Source organism: Triticum urartu, chromosome 4A, assembly GCF_056163025.1.
Source record: "Triticum urartu cultivar PI428250 chromosome 4A, HENAU_Tu73, whole genome shotgun sequence".
NCBI lineage: Eukaryota > Viridiplantae > Streptophyta > Magnoliopsida > Poales > Poaceae > Triticum > Triticum urartu.
In genome coordinates, this window is record NC_141876.1 from 54,756,060 (window position 1) to 54,775,794 (window position 19,735).

The following is a 19,735-nucleotide window of genomic DNA, read 5'->3' on the forward strand; positions in this document are numbered from 1 at the left end:
TCCAATTCGGCCTACCCCCTTTCCTTTTACCGGAGGAGGAAAAGAGGGAAGAGGGAAGGAGGAAGGAAAGGGGGGCGAACCCCCACCTCCTTCTCCTATTCGGCCTCCTACCATAAGGGAGGCACCCTTTGTGGGATGGTGTGCTCCCCTTCTATGGCCCATATGGCCCATATCTTCCCCCGGGGGGTTCCGGTAACCCCTCAGTACTCCGATATGTACCCGATACATCCTGAAACACTTCCGGTGTCCGAATACTTTCATCCTATATATCAATCTTTATCGGTCGAACCATTATGACAACATACGTTATTCCCTTTGTCATCGGTATGTTACTTGCCCGAGATTCGATCGTCCGTATCTTCATATCTAGTTCAATCTCGTTACCGGCAAATCTCTTTACTCGTTCTGTAATACATCATCACGTAACTAACTCATTAGTCACATTGCTTGCAAGACTTATCATGATGTGCATTACCGAGAGGGCCCAGGGATACCTCTCTGATACTCAGAGTGACAGATCCTAATCTCGATCTATGCCAACCCAACAAACACCTTCGGAGAGACCTGTAGAGCATCTTTATAATCACCCATTTATGTTGTGACGTTTGATAACACACAAGGTATTCCTCCGGTATCTGGGAGTTGCATAACCTTATAGTCAAAGGAATATGTATATGAGATGAAGAAAGCAATAGCAATAAAACTTAACGGTCATTATGCTAAGCAAACGAATGGGTCTTGTCCATCACATCATTCTCCTAATGACGTGATCTCGTTCATCAAATGATAACACATGTCTATGGTTAGGAAACTTAACTAACTTTGATTAACGAGCTAGTCTAGTAGATACTTACTAGGGACACGGTGTTTTGTCTATGTATTCACACATGTATCAAGTTTCCAGTTAATACAATTCTAGCATGAATAATAAACATTTATCGTGATATAAGGAAATATAAATAACAACTTTATTATCGCCTCTAGGGCATATTTCCTTCAAAATCGTGGCAAGACTTATGCTAAATGGGGTAAAACGGATAAAATCTCGCTAAATGGGGTAATTAGTGTAAAAAATATCAAAATCGAATGTAAAAATGGAATTCACTCATTTTTATTTTTATTTTTCTGTTTCAATTTTTTAAATTCATAAGAAAATTTTAGAATGTATTAATATTTCTTAATTCATGAATTTATTAAGTTTTGGAACATTTTAAAATTTACGAACATTTTATAAATTTGGATGTGCAATCTTCATAAAATGTTCATGTGGCTTTTAAAAAGCTTTCACACATTTCCACAAATTTTTTCACATATTTTTAATAAATCATTTATACTTTTTTATAGATGTGTTTATGCATTTTTAACTTGTTCATAATTTTCCTAGAAACGTTCATATTTTTAGAGATATATCACACTTTTTGAAGAAAACTTTCCACGTGTTTGATTATAAATATTGTTGATGATTTTTTGGGAAAACGAAAAAACAGAATCAAAGTCGGAGCAAACAGAAAAAGTTAAAGAAAAGGAAAAACCCGCGCGGAAAACCACACAAGCACTCACGTTTACGGTGCGCAGACGCTGAACTGGGCCAGCCCAGCCACGCCCGTTTCTAACAAAAAGGGTATAGGATCGCCCTTAAATTGGTACTCGTATTGGTATCATATTCCCCACAAGATAAAATAAACGAAACGTGCTCCCCCGTGAGTCGAAACCCTAATTTCTTCCGATCCCCGGATTGCGGCGTGATGGCGGCGTCGACGGAACGTCCACGCCAGTCCGGGTGGCCAAACCTACGGAGAGGTCTCCTGCGCAAAGTCCTCTCCCGGCTCCCGTCCCTCGCCGACCGCGTCCGCCTCAGCGCCGTCTGCTGCCCATGGCGCACGCGCGCCACGCTCCAGCCTCCGCCCCGTCGCCCGCTCCCCTGGCTCGCCCTCCCGGGCGGCACCGTCTTGGACTTCGCCAACAAGAGCACGCACCGTCTGCGTATTCCAGACGACGACGGCGGCCCCTGCTACAGCGCCGGCGACAATATGTTCTTCCTCCACCACAACGACGGGCGGCGCTTCGTGGTCAACGGATTCTCTGGCGCCGCGACGCCTCTCCCCGAGCTGGCTGCTCTCCTGCAGTCTCACATGGTAAATCCCTGCGACGAGAAGAAGTCTGACAAGTTCGATTGCAAGTCGTATGACAATATGAAGATCAAGAAGGTGGTGATGTCCTCCGTGGGATCCTTACCGAATCATCATCGCGTTGTGGCCGTTCTAGCCAGTAACTGCTCTAAATCCAGAGTCTTTATTTCTACATGCCGACCGGCCGGCGAGATCAACTCGTGCCTTGTGATGCGGGAGAAATCCACCATCCTCGACATCGCCTTTTTTCAAGGGAAGATGTATGCTAATGTTCACATGTTCCAGGAGCTTGTCGCCGTCGATCTCAGAGATGGCTGCCTCGATAAGCCAACGCCGCCCGGCGTCGAACCCCAAGTGAAAGCATACACATCATGGATATGGCCCCCTGACCTACTACCGGATATGTATCTAAAGGATCTGTTCGACGACCCTAAGTCAGACGAGAAAGTCGAGCAATATCTAGTGGAATCCAATGGCAAGCTGCTGATGGTGAGGAGACGTTTCCTCCGAATTGGCCATAACAAATTGACTTGTCGGTTCCAGGTGTTCGAGGCGGACCTCAGGGACGGTCCCCGTCTTGGCCAGTGGAAGAAGGCCCGTAGTCTCCAGGGCCGGGCGCTCTTTGTGGGCATGCCGTGCTCCAAGTCTTTTCGTGCTTGTGATGTTGATGGAGCTCAAGGAGATTGTATCTACTTCTTGGTCGATCATGACAATCCCCTTCGCCACTCTGCCGTCTACAACATGGTAAACAAGACGATCATGCCTTTGATACCGGTGTCAGTGTGGCGGAGTGTAAAGCTAACATGGGATAGCCAGCGGTTTCCAGCATGGTTTTTTCCGGTTGAAGTTTAGTTCTGTACTAGAAGTTGTCGTGCGGTTTGCCGTGCCGTTGGATCTGGACGCATCTGAGTCATAGTTATTGTTTAACCCGTTGTTGATCTTTGCTTATTGTACTTCGACTTTTTGGTGGGTTGATAATGTAGACCAAAACACTGTGTACCTTGACTTTTGGTGGGTTGATAATGTAGACCAAAACACTGTGTACCTCGACTCTGCTTATTGTTCTTTGCTCATTGTGTTCTGTTCGGTTTGTTTAGTGGTTCTGTCCATTTGTTTAATCTTTTTTAGTAGCAGAACATAGTAACTTTGATTATCTACAACATGTTTGTTTGAAGCTACTAGATCTGCCGTTGTGTGATTGTTGCTATAATTTTGCTGTTGTTAAGCGCGAGTCATGATGATGGAACATAAACACCAGAGCAACATAGATGGTAACAGTAGAACTATGAAAAAATGTTGCAAGCAAGGTTTACCCTGATCAGACAATGTGATTTGGTGTTTCACAACATCAGTCGAGCATTATTATTGTAATAACATAGGAACTGCAGAACATTTTGTATTAGAGTTTAAAATTTCAAAATATGCAATGAATCATGCTTAAGTTTGCTTTTACATTTGGGGATGCTGTATGAGACTATGATCTTCAAAGAAAAATCATTGGAAGATATCCTATATAAACTAAAATATTTATAACACAAGCTATGTTTTTCCTATTCCAGGGTTTTTCAAAATCCTGTAACCAGAGGTCCAGCGAAAAGAAATCATATTGTACCGCTAAATAGAACTTGCATTTCAAAAACAGGACACCAAACAAATTGGCACAATGTAACACAGAGCAAGATTTCGTTTATGTAAAAATTGAAAGAGCGGTATGTATGGCAAGCAAACATCTATCTAGCCAGCATATTTGTGAGATACAGTCATTTTGTTATTCTAGTAGAATACCATGCCAACTTTCATGGAATTTATATCATTGGCAAGTTTATCACGAGTCCCTCAACTTCAGCTCCTCCTTCATTGCATTATTGCTTCGCTATGTTGTCACCCTGGAGCAAATATTCGTCGTGTTTTTTCCCAGTCTACCAAATTGCCATAGTCAGTCCCATCACGGCATCACCCCTAACCATGCCCTAACCTATGGACTAACAAATGAATATATCACAAGCTGCTTGGCTTCAACTCTACATTGCCACCCAAGTCCAAACTTGCATATGTTTTCTCCAAGTTCACCAAATTGCCATAGGCATTCCCATCAATCCCTAACTTCGAATGTCTTGCAACATTTGTCAAAAAGTATTGCGAGATTTCGTCTTGACCGCGAGCATATGGACATTTACTGTCTGAAACAGTGCAGGCCGCGGCGGCGGGGACGGGGCTTGGTGGCAACGGCATCGTCGGCTGATCGTCTGTACACGGCGTGAGTGGAGCCGATCCTGCCGATTTCGGTAAGGTCCCGACCTATCTGCCTGATTCGACGAGGATTGTTTCATTAATCTGTTATTCCCTACTCACTCAAATGTTGCTCAACGACAAGCTGGTGAAGCTTAAATATCACGCGCTCCAGGCCTCGAGACGTTTAGCGCTGAACCTGTTTCCAGATGGGTACTCGGCCGGTAGGCTCGACAAGGTCTCTGTGCGAATCGCACTGACCACTGCTGCAACATGTTTGTTTGTTTGTTTGTTATTACTTGATGATGCTCAGTTGCTCATGATGGAATCTGGTTGTTTTGGTACAGGAAATGCTTGTGTTTCTGATTGGTGATGATCCAGAGGGAAGCCCTATACTAGGGCGTCAGAGAGCTTTGCTTTCTGTGAGTATGGTGCTTGTTTCCACAATGTAAGGGGGGAGAGGGTGGGTGGGGGTGATTAATCAAGAGTCCGTTTTTGAGTTAGAGTTAACAGCAAGAAGGTAAAAAGGAGTAAGCACTTTCCCTGGGGAGTGGGTGCCAGACTTTGCAGTCCATTCCTGTGCAACATAATTATGGGCGCCGGGGGCAAACACACCAGCCTCCAGACTATGAGAATTTTGACTGTCGCAATTTGTTACCCACACTATTCCCTTTTGCTGATGAGACCAGAGTAAAGTATTATTATGCATACATTTCATAGAGCCACTGCACATTTATATTTGTGGGAGTGTACATTTTATTTCTTTCATGTTATATTCTTTCTTTGGGGGAACCAGATAGCTTTGGTTGCACGTTTATTCCCTGAAAGGAATATATCTATTCAGAGCATCCCTAACAAGTTATGTTGTCCGGATGGCTTGCTTATTTCTGTTACAGTTTCTTGTAGTGCATAATTGTGGATTTTATACTTTATAAATGTATTTTTACAGGATATTGAGTGTGGCTGCTTGCCTAAATATATCCTGCATGGTATCCCTTGCAAATTCCAAAATGGAATTGTTGTTTGTGAGGTTAGCTAAAGTCTTATCTTCCAATTTTAATGTATGTATTATCTCTGCTGATGTACCTAGGTGTGGGACTACAGGTCCTTCCTATCGGATGGGTGTGATTCTTCAGAATACGACTTCCCCAAAATGGACAGGATTGCTCTTAGATCGGGCACTGAATGTGTGTTAATGATCTTTTCTTGATTGCGGATGCTTCGCGGACTTATCATGAGCAAATGGTCAGCACTTCTGTAAACCTGGAAAGGCAAGGTTTAACTGTCATCTACTACTTCCGAAATCCCACCTGATTTATATTTTTCTTATGCATATTTCAGATTGCCAAGTCGACTATCATTAATTTCCTTGCAACCCAGGCTTAATTTGGACCCTAACCATGCCTTGAAAAGCTTTGCAACTCTGTTAAGAAGGTACCCCTGTTTTCAGTTCCTGGATTCTACTCAAATCTTTTGGTAACTTTAGAAAGTACTGCAATTTAACTTGCGCTTTTGTGCCAAATTATATGCAAATAGATCGATTTAGGTCTACAGGTAGGACAACGAATGAAAGACACATCTCTTCTCAATACTTCTCCTGTCCCTCCTGAAAAATGCAAGCTCCAAGGAATGCGACACCTGTGAAGGTGCAGCAGTATGCATTGAGAATTCAGCTCTAGAAATCTTGCCAAGCAGAATACTGAGCTGCTCGCCAGTTAACTGTCCATCATCTCCCCAAGTTAAAAATGCCAAATCAACTGTAGTGTCTGACCCTGAAGATATCACACAATGCTCTTCTACCATTATCAACAATTCTGCCTTCTGTGATAGAGAACAAAGTGCATCAAGTATTCCTGCTTCTGCTAATTTTCTTCAGAATCATGATGAGCAGGCAGACTTGGCTATCGTGAAGGTTGATCATAAAAAGGTATGATTGCTAACAGTGACAATTCTACCACAAAAGAGAAATGAGTGCTCAAATCTTCTACATGAAAGGCTGTTTTCAGACAAAAGGGCAAGGTTGTGTTCCCAAAGTTCCAAATGATCAGTGGGGGCTTCAAATAAAGGTCTTATGCTAGGATCTCCAAAAGAACCGTCGGTTGAGGACAAGGTAGATCAAACAATAGGGAGCAAGGACATGGAGGTAAATCAACAGAAGTCCTTCTGAACTCCTTCCATGAACATAAACGATCCATGTTCAGAAAAATTCGCCGAAAAGGTTAGTCAGGGATCTCGGAAACAACTGCCAGTAGAGGTTATGGTTCATCAGACCATGGGCAAAAGGATATGAGAGTACAGGAACAGAAGTCCTTCTCAGTTATCCCGACAAATCACCCACTTCCTTCCTTCAACAGAAATGGTCCATGCTTAGAACAGTTCCCTGAAAAGGTTTAAGCTGGGATCTCGAAAAGAGCTGCCGGTTGAGGTCAAGTTAGAACAGACAATTGGCAATCGACAGGAAAATGTGCCCCTGTCAATACTCCCAACCAGTCTTCCACACTCTTCCTTGAACAGAAATAGTCTGCATGTGGTAAAAATCCCTGAACAGGTTCACTCTATGCATACAAGGATGAGAGAAAGTCATCTGGTCTCATTTGTAGATGTGAACGGTCCATCGCAAGTACTTCCTCCATACATAAATATGCCGGCTTGGGCCCGGGGCTGCTGGTGGCGGCGGCCTCCCTGCCCTTCCCCTCCTGGTCGCTTGTAACGCCCTCGATGCGGCTATATCTCCCACGTGTCGAAGCACGACTTAGAGGCATAACCGCATTGAAAGCAATGTCGCAAGTGAGGTAATCTTCACACAACCCATATAATACATAAGGGAAAGAGATACATAGTTGGCTTACAATCGCCACTTCACACAATTACATGAATAAAACATTACATCATACAGATACAATCAAGGTCCGACTACGGAACCAAAATAAAAAGAGAACCCCAAAAGCGACAAAGGTCCCCGATCGACCCCAACTGGGCTCCACTACTGACCAACTAGAACGAAACAACACAAAGGACAAGATCTTCATCGAGCTCCTCCCGAGCTTGGTTGCGTCATCTGCAAGGACTCATCGGCACCTGCAAACTGGTTTTGAAAGTATCTGTGAGCCACAGGGACTCAGCAATCTCGCACCCTCGCGATCAAGACTATTTAAGCTTGTGGGTAAGGTAAAAGTATGAGGTGGAGCTGCAGCAAGCGACTAGCATATATGGTGGCTAACATACGCAAATGAGAGCGAGAAGAGAAGGCAAAGCACGGTCGATGAAACTATGATCAAGAAGTGATCCTAAACAACCTACGTCAAACATAATTCCAACACCGTGTTCACTTCCCGGACTCCGCCGGAAAGAGACCATCACGGTTACACACGCGGTTGATTCATTTTAATTAAGTTAAGGTTTAAGTTATCTACAACCGGACATTAACAAATTCCCATCTGTCCATAACCGCGGGCACGGCTTTTGAAAGTTTAAATCCCTGCAGGGGTGTCCCAACTTAGCCCATCACAAGCTCTCACGGTCAACGAAGGAATAGACCTCCTCCCGAGACATTCCGATCAGACTCGGTATCCCGGTACAACAAGACATTTCGACAGGGTAAAACTAAACCAGCAACACCGCCCGAATGTGCCGACAAATCCCGATAGGAGCTGCACATATCTCTTTCTCAGGGCACACTCAGATGAGCGCTCCATACAACTAAAACCAAACCTCAAGTTTTCCCCGAGGGGGCGCTGCACAGGACTCTAGTTTGTGTTGGAAATATGCCCTAGAGGCAATAATAAATTAGTTATTATTATATTTCCTTGTTCATGATAATCGTTTATTATCCATGCTAGAATTGTATTGATAGGAAACTCAGATACATGTGTGGATACATAGACAACACCATGTCCCTAGTAAGCCTCTAGTTGACTAGCTTGTTGATCAATAAATGGTTACGGTTTCCTGGCCATGGACATTGGATGTCGTTGATGACGGGATCACATCATTAGGAGAATGATGTGATGGACAAGACCCAATCCTAAGCATAGCATAGATCGTGTAGTTCGTTTGCTAAAGCTTTTCTAATGTCAAGTATCATTTCCTTAGACCATGAGATTGTGCAACTCCCGGATACCGTAGGAATACTTTGGGTGTGCCAAACGTCACAACGTAACTGGGTGGCTATAAAGGTACACTACAGGTATCTCCGAAAGTGTCTGTTGGGTTGGCACGAATCAAGACTGGGATTTGTCACTCCGTGTAAGCGGAGAGGTATCTCTGGGCCCACTCGGTAGGACATCATCATAATGTGCACAATGTGATCAAGGAGTTGATCACGGGATGATGTGTTACGAAACGAGTAAAGAGATTTTCCGGTAACGAGATTGAACAAGGTATCGGGATACCGACGATCGAATCTCGGGCAAGTATCGTACCGCTCGACAAAGGGAATTGTATACGGGATTGATTAAGTCCTTGACATCGTGGTTCATCCGATGAGATCATCGTGGAACATCTGGGAGCCAACATGGGTATCCAGATCCCGCTGTTGGTTATTGACCGGAGAGTCATCTCGGTCATGTCTGCATGTCTCCCGAACCCGTAGGGTCTACACACTTAAGGTTCGGTGACGCTAGGGTTGTAGGGATATGTATATGCAGTAACCCGAATGTTGTTCGGAGTCCCGGATGAGATCCCGGACATCACGAGGAGTTCCGGAATGGTTCGGAGGTAAAGAATTATATATAGGAAGTGCTATTTCGGCCATCGGGACAAGTTTCGGGGTCACCGGTATTGTACCGGGACCACCGGAAGGGTCCCGGGGGTCCACCGGGTGGGGCCACCTGCCCTGGGGGCCACATGGGCTGTAGGGGTGCGCCTTGGCCTATATGGGCCAAGGGCACCAGCCCCAAAAGGCCCATGCGCTAAGAGATAAGGAAGGGAAGAGTCCCAAAGGGGGAAGGCACCTCCTAGGTGCCTTGGGGAGGAGGGATTCCTCCCTTGGCCGCCGCCCCCCTAGGAGATTGGATCTCCTAGGGCCGGTGCCCCCCCTAGGCTCCCCCTATATATAGTGGGGGAAGGAGGGCCTCTCAACCTACGCCTTTGGTGCCTCCCTCTCCCTCTCCAACACATCCTCCTCCTCCATAGAGCTTGGCGAAGCCCTGCCGGAGTACTGCAGCTCCATCACCACCACGCCGTCGTGCTGCTACTGGAGCCATCTTCCTCAACCTCTCGTCCCCCTTGCTGGATCAAGAAGGAGGAGACGTTATGCTGACCGTACGTGTGTTGAACGCGGAGGTGCCGTCCGTTCGGCGCTAGGATCATCGGTGATTTGGATCACGACGAGTACGACTCCATCAACCCCGTTCTCTTGAATGCTTTCGCGCGCGATCTACAAGGGTATGTAGATCCACTCCTCCCTCGTTGCTAGATGACTCCATAGATTGATCTTGGTGATGCGTAGAAAATTTTGAATTTCTGCTACGTTCCCCAACAGTGGCATCATGAGCTAGGTCTATTGCGTAGACTCTATGCACGAGTAGAACACAAAGTAGTTGTGGGCGTTGATTTTGTTCAATATGCTTACCGTTACTAGTCCAATCTTGATCCGGCGGCATTGTGGGATGAAGCGGCCCGGACCAACCTTACATGTACGCTTACGTGAGACCGGTTCCATCGACTGACATGCACTAGTTGCATAAGGTGGCTGGCGGGTGTCTGTCTCTCCCACTTTAGTCGGATCGGATTCGATGAAAAGGGTCCTTATGAAGGGTAAATAGCAATTGGCATATCACGTTGTGGTCTTGCGTAGGTAAGAAACGTTCTTGCTAGAAACCCATAGCAGCCACGTAAAACATGCAAACAACAATTAGAGGACGTCTAACTTGTTTTTGCAGGGTATGCTATGTGATGTGATATGGCCAAAGGATGTGATGAATGATATATGTGATGTATGAGATGATCATGTTCTTGTAATAGGAATCACGACTTGCATGTCGATGAGTGTGACAATCGGCAGGAGCCATAGGAGTTGTCTTAATTTATTTATGACCTGTGTCAACATAAACGTCATGTAATTACTTTACTTTATTGCTAACCGTTAGCTGTAGTAGTAGAAGTAATAGTTGATGAGACAACTTCATGAAGACACGATGATAGAGATCATAATGATGGAGATCATGGTGTCATGCCGGTGACGATGATGATCATGGAGCCCCGAAGATGGAGATCAAGAGGAGCAAAGCGATGATGGCCATATCATGTCACTATTTGATTGCATGTGATGTTTATCATGTTTATGCATCTTGTTTACTTAGAATGACGGTAGTAAATAAGATGATCCCTCATAATAATTTCAAGAAAATGTTCCCCCTAACTGTGCACCATTGCGAAAGTTCGTCGTTTCGAAGCACAACGTGATGATCGGGTGTGATAGATTCTTACGTTCGAATACAACGGGTGTTGACGAGCCTAGCATGTACAGACATGGCCTCGGAACACATGCAAAACACTTAGGTTGACTTGACGAGCCTAGCATGTACAGACATGGCCTCGGAACACAAGAGACCGAAAGGTCGAGCATGAGTCGTATAGAAGATATGATCAACATGAAGATGTTCACCGATGATGACTAGTCCGTCTCACGTGATGATCGGACACGGCCTAGTTGACTCGGATCATGTAATCACTTAGATGACTAGAGGGATGTCTATCTGAGTGGGAGTTCATAAGATGAACTTAATTATCCTGAACATAGTCAAAAGGTCTTCGCAAATTATGTCGTAGCTCGCGCTTCAGTTCTACTGTTTAGTTATGTTCCTAGAGAAAATTTAGTTGAAAGTTGATAGTAGCAATTATGCGGACTAGGTCCGTAAACTGAGGATTGTCCTCATTGCTTCATAGAAGGCTTATGTCCTTAATGCACCGCTCAGTGTGCTGAACCTCGAGCGTTGTCTGTGGATGTTGCGAACATCTGACATACACATTTTGATAACTACGTGATAGTTCACTTAAACGGTTTAGAGTTGAGGCACCGAAGACGTTTTGAAACGTCGCAAAACATATGAGATGTTTCGAGGGCTGAAATTGGGATTTCAGGCTCGTGCCCACGTCAAGAGGTATAAGACCTCCGACGATTTTTCTTAGCCTGCAAACTAAGGGAGAAAAGCTCAATTGTTGAGCTTGTGCTCAGATTGTCTGAGTACAACAATCATTTGAATCGAGTGGGAGTTGATCTTCCAGATGAGATAGTGATGTTTCTCCGAAGTCATTACCACCAAGCTGCTTGAGCTTCGTGATGAACTATAATATATCAGGGACATATATGATGATCCTTGAGATATTCGCGATGTTTGACACCACAAAAGTAGAGATCAAGAAGGAGCATCAATTGTTGATGGTTGGTGAAACCACTAGTTTCAAGAAGGGCAAGGGCAAAAAAAATGGGATGCTTCATGAAACGGCAAATCAGCTGCTGCTCTAGTGAAGAAACCCAAGGTTGAACCCAAACCCGAGACTAAGTGCTTCTGTAATAAAAGGGACAACCACTGGAGCAGAATTACCCTAGATACTTGGTAGATGAGAAGGCTGGCAAGGTCGATAGAAGTATATTGGATATACATTGTGTTGATGTATACTTTACTAGTACTCCTAGTAGCACCAGGGTATTAGATACCGGTTCGGTTGCTAAGTGTTAGTAACTCGAAATAAAAGCTACAGAATAAACGGAGACTAGCTAAAGGTGAGATGACGATATGTGTTGGAAGTATTTCCAAGGTTGATCAAATATCGTACGCTCCCTCTACCATCGAGATTGGTGTTTGCATTGAGCATAGACATGATTGGATTATGTCTATCGCAATACGGTTATTCATTTAAGGAGAATAATGGTTACTCTGTTTATTTGAATAATACCTTCAATGGTCTTGCACCTAAAATGAATGGTTCATTGAATCTCGATCATAGTGATACACATGTTCATGCCAAAAGATATAAGATAGTAATGATAGTACCAACTACTTGTGGCACTGCCACTTAAGTCATATCGGTATAAAACGCATGAAGAGGCTCCATGTTGATGGATCTTTGGACTCACTCATTTTTGAAAAGTTTGAGACATGCGAACCATGTCTATTGGTGTATATGCATGAAGAAACTCCATGCAAATGGACCGTTTGGACTCACTTGATTTTGAATCACTTGAGACATGCAAATCATACCACATGGGCAAGATGACTGAAAGCCTCGTTTTCAGTAAAATGGAACTAGAAAGCAACTTGTTGGAAGTAATACATTTTGATGTGTGAAATCCAATGAGTGCTGAGGCATGTAGTGGATATCGTTATGTTCTTACTTCATAGATGATTTGAGTAGATGTTGAGTATATTTACTTGATGAATCACGAGTCTGAATTATTGAAAGGTTCAAGTAATTTCAGGGTGAAGTTGAAAGATCATCGTGACAAGAGGATAAAATATCTATGATATGATCATAGAGATGAATATCTGAATTACGAGTTTGGCATAGAATTAAGACATTGTGGAAATTGTTTCACAACTAATACAGCCTGGAACACCATAGTGTGATGGTGTGTTCGAACATCATAACTTCACCTTATTGGATATGATGCATACCATGATGTCTCTTATCGAATTACCACGAAAGTTTATGGGTTAGGCATTAAAGACAACCGCATTCACTTTAAATAGGGCACCACATAATTCCGATGAGATGACACCGTATGAACTATGGTTTAGAGAAACCTAAGCTGTCATTTCTTAAAAGTTTGAGGCTGCGACGCTTATGTGAAAAAGTTTCAAGCTGATAAGCTCGAACCCAAAGCGGATAAATGCATCTTCATAGGACACCCAAAACAGTTGGGTATACCTCCTGTCTCAGATCCGAAAGCAATAAGGGATTGTTTCTAGAATCGGGTCCTTTCTCGAGGAAAAGTTTCTCTCGAAAGAATTGAGTGGGAGGATGGTGGAGACTTGATGAGGTTATTGAACCGTCTCTTCAACTAGTGTGTGACAGGGCACAGGGAGTTGTTCCTGTGGCACCTACACCAATTGAAGTGGAAGCTTATGATAGTGATCATAAAACTTCAGATCAAGTCACTACCAAACCTCGTGGGATGACAAGGATGCGTACTACTTCAGAGTGGTACGTAATCCTGTCTTGGAAGTCATGTTGTTAGACAACAATGAACCTACGAGCTATGGAGAAGCGATGGTGGGCCTGGATTCCGATAAATGGCTCGAGGCCATAAAATCCGAGAGAGGATCCATGTATGGAAACAAAGTGTAGACTTTGACAGAACAGCTCGATGGTCGTGAGGCTGTTGAGTAAAGATGGATTTTAAAAGGAAGACGGACATTGATGGTAAATGTCACCATTAAGAAAGCTCGACTTGTCGTTAAGATGTTTTCCAACAAGTTCAAGGAGTTGACTGCGATGAGACTTTCTCACTCGTAGCGATGCTAAAAGTCTGTTGGAATTATATTAGCGATTACTACATTATTTATGAAATCTTCCAGATAGGATGTCAAAACATTGTTTCCTCGATGATTTTCTTGAGGAAAGGTTGTATGTGATACAACCGGAAGGTTTTGTCAATCCTGAAAGATGCTAATAAGTATGCAAAGCTCCAGCAATCCTTCTAAGGACTGGAGTAAGCATCTCGGAGTTGGAATGTATGCTTTGATGAGATGATCAAAGATTTTGGTGTATACAAAGTTTATGAGAAATTTGTATTTCCAAAGAAGTGAGTGGGAGCGCTATAGAATTTCTGATAAATATATGTTGACATATTGTTGATCAAAAATGACGTAGAATTTCTGAAAAGCATATAGGGTTATTTGGAAAGTATTTTTCAATGGAAAGCCTGGATTAAGCTACTTGAACATTGAGCATCAAGATCTATAAGGATAGATCAAAATTCTTAATGGTACTTTCAAATGAGCACATACCTTGACATGATCTTGAAGGTGCTCAAGATGGACCAGTCAAAGAAGGAGTTCTTGCCTGAGTTGTAAGGTATGAAGTTAAGACTTAAAGCTCGACCACGGCAGAAGAAAGAGGAAGGACGAAGGTCGTCCCCTATGCTTTTGTCATAGGCTCTATACGGTATGCCATGCTGAGTACCGCACCTGATGTGTGCCTTGCCACATATCTGGCAAGAGGGTACAAAGGTAATCTAGGAGTAGATCACCAGATAGCGGTCTAAATTATCCTTAGAGGTATAAGGATATGTTTCTCGGTTATGGAGGTGATAAAGAGTTCGACGTAAAGAGTTACGTCGATGCAAGCTTAACACCTATCCGGATAACTCTGAGTAGAGATACCGGATACGTATAATGGAGCAACAATTTAGAATAGCTCCAAGTAGAATAGTTATTTGAAATGGCTCCAAATATAGCGTAGTAGCTGCATCTACAAGATGACATAGAGATTTGCGAAGTACATACGGATCTGAAAGATTCAGACCCGTTGACTATAACATCTCTCACAAGCATAACATGTTCAAACCCAGAACTCATCGAGTGTTAATCACATGGTAATGTGAACTAGATTATTGACTCTAGTAAACTCTTTGGGTGTTAGTCACATGGGGATGTGACCTTGAGTGTTAATCACATATCGATGTGAACTGGATTATTGACTCTAGTGCAAGTGAGAGACTGTTGGAAATATGCCCTAGAGGCAATAATAAATTAGTTATTATTATATTTCCTTGTTCATGATAATCGTTTATTATCCATGCTAGAATTGTATTGATAGGAAACTCAGATACATGTGTGGATACATAGACAACACCATGTCCCTAGTAAGCCTCTAGTTGACTAGCTCGTTGATCAATAGATGGTTACGGTTTCCTGGCCATGGACATTGGATGTCGTTGATGACGGGATCACATCATTAGGAGAATGATGTGATGGACAAGACCCAATCCTAAGCATAGCATAGATCGTGTAGTTCGTTTGCTAAAGCATTTCTAATGTCAAGTATCATTTCCTTAGATCATGAGACTGTGCAACTCCCGGATACCGTAGGAATACTTTGGGTGTGCCAAACTTCACAACGTAACTAGGTGGCTATAAAGTTACACTACAGGTATCTCCGAAAGTGTCTGTTGGGTTGGCACGAATCGAGACTGGGATTTGTCACTCCGTGTAAGCGGAGAGGTATCTCTGGGCCCACTCGGTAGGACATCATCATAATGTGCACAATGTGATCAAGGAGTTGATCACGGGATGATGTGTTACGAAACGAGTAAAGAGACTTGTCGGTAACGAGATTGAACAAGGTATCGGGATACCGACGATCGAATCTCGGGCAAGTATCATACCGCTAGACAAAGGGAATTGTATACGGGATTGATTAAGTCCTTGACATCGTGGTTCATCCGATGAGATCATCGTGGAACATGTGGGAGCCAACATGGGTATCCAGATCCCGCTGTTGGTTATTGACCAGAGAGTCATCTCGGTCATGTCTGCATGTCTCCCGAACCCGTAGGGTCTACACAATTAAGGTTCGGTGATGCTAGGGTTGTAGGGATATGTATATGCAGTAACCCGAATGTTGTTCGGAGTCCCAGATGAGATCCCGGACATCACGAGGAGTTCCGGAATGGTCCGGAGGTAAAGAATTATATATAGGAAGTGCTATTTCGGCCATCGGGACAAGTTTCGGGGTCACCGGTATTGTACCGGGACCATCGGAAGGGTCCCGGGGGTCCACCGGGTGGGGCCACCTGCCCTGGGGGCCACATGGGCTGTAGGGGGTGCGCCTTGGCCTATATGGGCCAAGGGCACCAGCCCCGAAAGGCCCATGTGCCAAGAGATAAGGAAGGGAAGAGTCCCAAAGGGGGAAGGCACCTCCTAGGTGCCTTGGGGAGGAGGGATTCCTCCCTTGGCCGCCGCCCCCCTAGGAGATTGGATCTCCTAGGGCCGGCGCCCCCCCCCTAGGCTCCCTATATATAGTGGGGGAAGGAGGGCCTCTCAACCTACGCCTTTGGTGCCTCCCTCTCCCTCTCCAACACATCCTCCTCCTCCATAGAGCTTGGCGAAGCCCTGCCGGAGTACTGCAGCTCCATCACCACCACGCTGTCGTGCTGCTACTGGAGCCATCTTCCTCAACCTCTCGTCCCCCTTGCTGGATCAAGGAGGAGACGTTACGCTGACCGTACGTGTGTTGAACGCGGAGGTGCCGTCCGTTCGGCGCTAGGATCATCGGTGATTTGGATCACCACGAGTACGACTCCATCAACCCCGTTCTCTTGAATGCTTCCGCGCGTGATCTACAAGGGTATGTAGATCCACTCCTCCCTCGTTTCTAGATGACTCCATAGATTGATCTTGGTGATGCGTAGAAAATTTTGAATTTCTGCTACGTTCCCCAACAGTTTGGACCAACACTCAGAGGAGCACTAGCCCGGGGGGTAAAATAATGATGACCCTCAGGAGCGCGACTCCCAAGAGAAAAGAAAAGGCTAGGTGGCGAATGGTAAAACCAATGTTGAGCATTGCTGGAAGAGCTTTACTTAAGGCGAACTGTCAAGGGGTTACCATTATTACCACCGCGTCAGGAACGCAAAATCCGGGAACATAACACCGATATGACGGAAACTAGGGCGGCAAGAGTGGAACAAAACACCAGGCATAAGGCCGAGCCTTCCACCCTTTACCAAGTATATAGATGCATTAATTAAATAAGATATATTGTGATATCCCAACAAGTAAACATGTTCCAACAAGGAACAACATCTCCATGTTCCAATGAGGAACAAACTTCAATCTTCACCTGCAACTAACAACGCTATAATAGGGGCTGAGCAAAGCGGTAACATAGCCAATCAATGGTTTGCTAGGACAAGGTGGGTTAGAGGCTTGGTTCAACAATATAGGAGGCATGATAAGCAAGTGGTAGGTATCGCAGCATAGGCAAAGCAAAAGAGTGAGCAATCTAGCATAGCAAAGATAGTAGTGATTTCGAGGGTGTGATCATCTTGCCTGAGATCCCGCAAGGAAGAAGAACGAGTCCATGAAGAAGACAAACGGAACGTAGACGAACGGGTCCTCACAACGCGACGTTACCGGAACCAACCCGAAGAAGCAAACACCGGAAAGAAGCACACAACATAGTAAACAACCACCACATAGACATGGCATGATGCACAAACAATTATGATGCATGTCCGGTTTAAAGAGGCATGGCATGGCAAAGTGCACAAACAATCCTACAAATTAAGTGGAGCTCAATATGCAATGGGTTGCATATTGACGAAACACCACATTCAAGTTATTTTGTTCGATCTCGTTTATGTACCCAACAATATTAAATGTTGTCAAACATGGCAAGAGGGTGAAGCAAAGTAAAACTACCTAACTAGTCAAGGTTAAATGAGGCCGGAAGCAACGAACAACAAATCCGGAAACTCCTCATGTGCATATATTAGGTTCAGTACTGTTCTGCCCTAAACATTATTTTAGAGTTGTTAAACATGCAAGATGATGCCACCATGTTAAACTAGGCAAAATTCCACCCCAATTACATATAAAGTTTATTAAATTCGGAGTTACGGTTATTTAGTTATGAATTAAAGCATTTTAACATGGCATAGGAGCAAAAATTAATCAAACAATATTTTAAACATGTTAAGCATGGATGGAAATGGCATAATATGAAACTAGATGAAATTCTAGCCATGTTTCATATATAACTTATTTTAATCTGATGCACGGTTAATTAGATATTAAATGCATGAACTCTAGGGACTTTACTGCAAAACAACCATCTCATGAATAATAGCTAAATTCGTTCCACGGGAAAAAAAACAAGATTCGGGCCGCATCTAGGATCTGGCCCAATAGGAGGAAACTAACAGGAGCGCTGGGGTGTGCCTCACCCATGGGCCAGGCCCAGTTTGCGGAGAGGGAGAGGCCAAGGCAGGCCTCCTAGCCAGCCGCAGGCCGGCTGGGAGCTGGGCTTCGCGCTCGGCTGGAGGTCGACCCGCTCGGGCAGGTTGACGATGCGGTCAACCAGCGCGCGGTTGACTGGCCTCGCTTGACGCAGCGGCAGCAGTCAGAGGAGGCGTCAAGCGAGACTTGCAGCGGCGGGGCAGGGAAACGGCGACGGCGGTGAACTTGACACGATTCCGGCGACACGGGCGAGGTAAGGAGGAGCGGAGGTGGCCTGCTCCGGGCGGCGGCTTGTGAGTACTTGGCGCGGGCTTCGGTGGATGCAGAGGAGCGACGCGACAATGAGGGCGGCGCTGGAGGCTCCTGGCGGCTGGACCCGGCGACACGGCGGGGCAGACAAGGTCCTGGAGGCGCTCGGGCAGAGGTGCGAGCATCCTCTTCTGCTCGATCTGAAGTGGAGCAGCGATGGCGGCAGCTTGCAGGCAGGATCGCGGGGCACGGCGGCGGCTGCACAGAGCAGGGGAGGTGCAGTCAGGCAGCGGCGCAGCTGCATAGGGCTCCGGCGACGTGGAGGCTTGGCGAGGCGGAGGGCGTTCTCTGGATCCATGGCGGCGCTTGGCGCAGGAAGATGAAGGACGCCGACGAGCTTGCTCCGGGACGAGGCGGCCATGTCGGGGCATGCTGTTGACAAGCAGAGGGAGCGAGTTGAGAGAACGAGGAAGACAGAGGTAGAAGGAAGGGAAAAGGGCGGCGTTGTACTCATCTGCTAGCTATGGTGAGCTGCGGCTTGCTCGGGGGCAGAAGGACGGGCGCCACGCTCGGGGTGAGCTGCGGGAGGAGGAGCCGGGGAACAAGAGGAGTGGTGGCAGCTGCGGTCTGATTGGGTGGAGATGGATCCGGAGGGATCCCGAGGTGGGAGAGGACTGGCGGCGGCGGGTGAGGGGATTTGGTGGATGGGACAAGCCCCTAGGATCTAGGGTTAGATAAAGGGGAACTATATATAGCAAATGGATTTTTGGTTAGGGGCTAATCCGTCCCTCCGATCGTAATCGGACGGTCAGGAAAAATAGGCCAGGGAGCCCAAATGAGAAAACGGAGACGTTTTGTAGATGTTTGGGGATGATCCGGACACGACGGTGACGACTGCTCGGGTCGGGTCCGGGACAATTTTCGGACGCGCGCGCGAGGAGGGCCGCGGGCTTACGAGAGAGGTTAGGTTGGACCTGGCGGTAGGTAGTGGGCTGTGCGGAAGTCCTCAGGCTGAGAGAAGAGAAGAGAGAGACCCTGCGACTGTTTCCGGAGACCGAAAACGTCCGACGTTAGACCGGCTATATTGCCGCTATAGTTAATCGTTGGGGCATCAAACGAACTCCGATTGCGATGAAACTTGGTAGGCGGTCTACCTACACCATAACCAGACCGCACGCCAACTCTCATCCCAATTCGAGAACATTTTCCGGCCACTTATAA

At 45.5% G+C, this 19,735-nt stretch overlaps 1 protein-coding gene and 1 pseudogene across 2 annotated transcripts; both read left to right on the forward strand.

Moving 5' to 3' along the window:
• The first annotated feature begins 1,674 nt into the window (after positions 1 to 1,674).
• Positions 1,675 to 3,210, forward strand: LOC125553509 (uncharacterized). Of its 2 annotated transcripts, none has more exons than XM_087517737.1 (2): positions 1,675 to 2,135; positions 2,415 to 3,210. In XM_087517737.1, the coding sequence occupies exons 1-2, from the start codon at positions 1,746 to 1,748 to the stop codon at positions 2,979 to 2,981; spliced, it is 957 nt and encodes a 318-aa protein (XP_087373863.1). In that variant the 5' UTR covers positions 1,675 to 1,745; the 3' UTR covers positions 2,982 to 3,210. The 2 variants fall into 2 exon arrangements, with proteins under 2 accessions (XP_087373863.1, XP_087373864.1); XM_087517738.1 differs by having other exon boundaries at positions 2,673 to 3,210.
• Positions 3,211 to 3,590: 380 nt separating this feature from the next.
• LOC147974732 (uncharacterized) overlaps positions 3,591 to 19,735 on the forward strand; it is a 38,910-nt pseudogene continuing 22,765 nt past the window's right edge.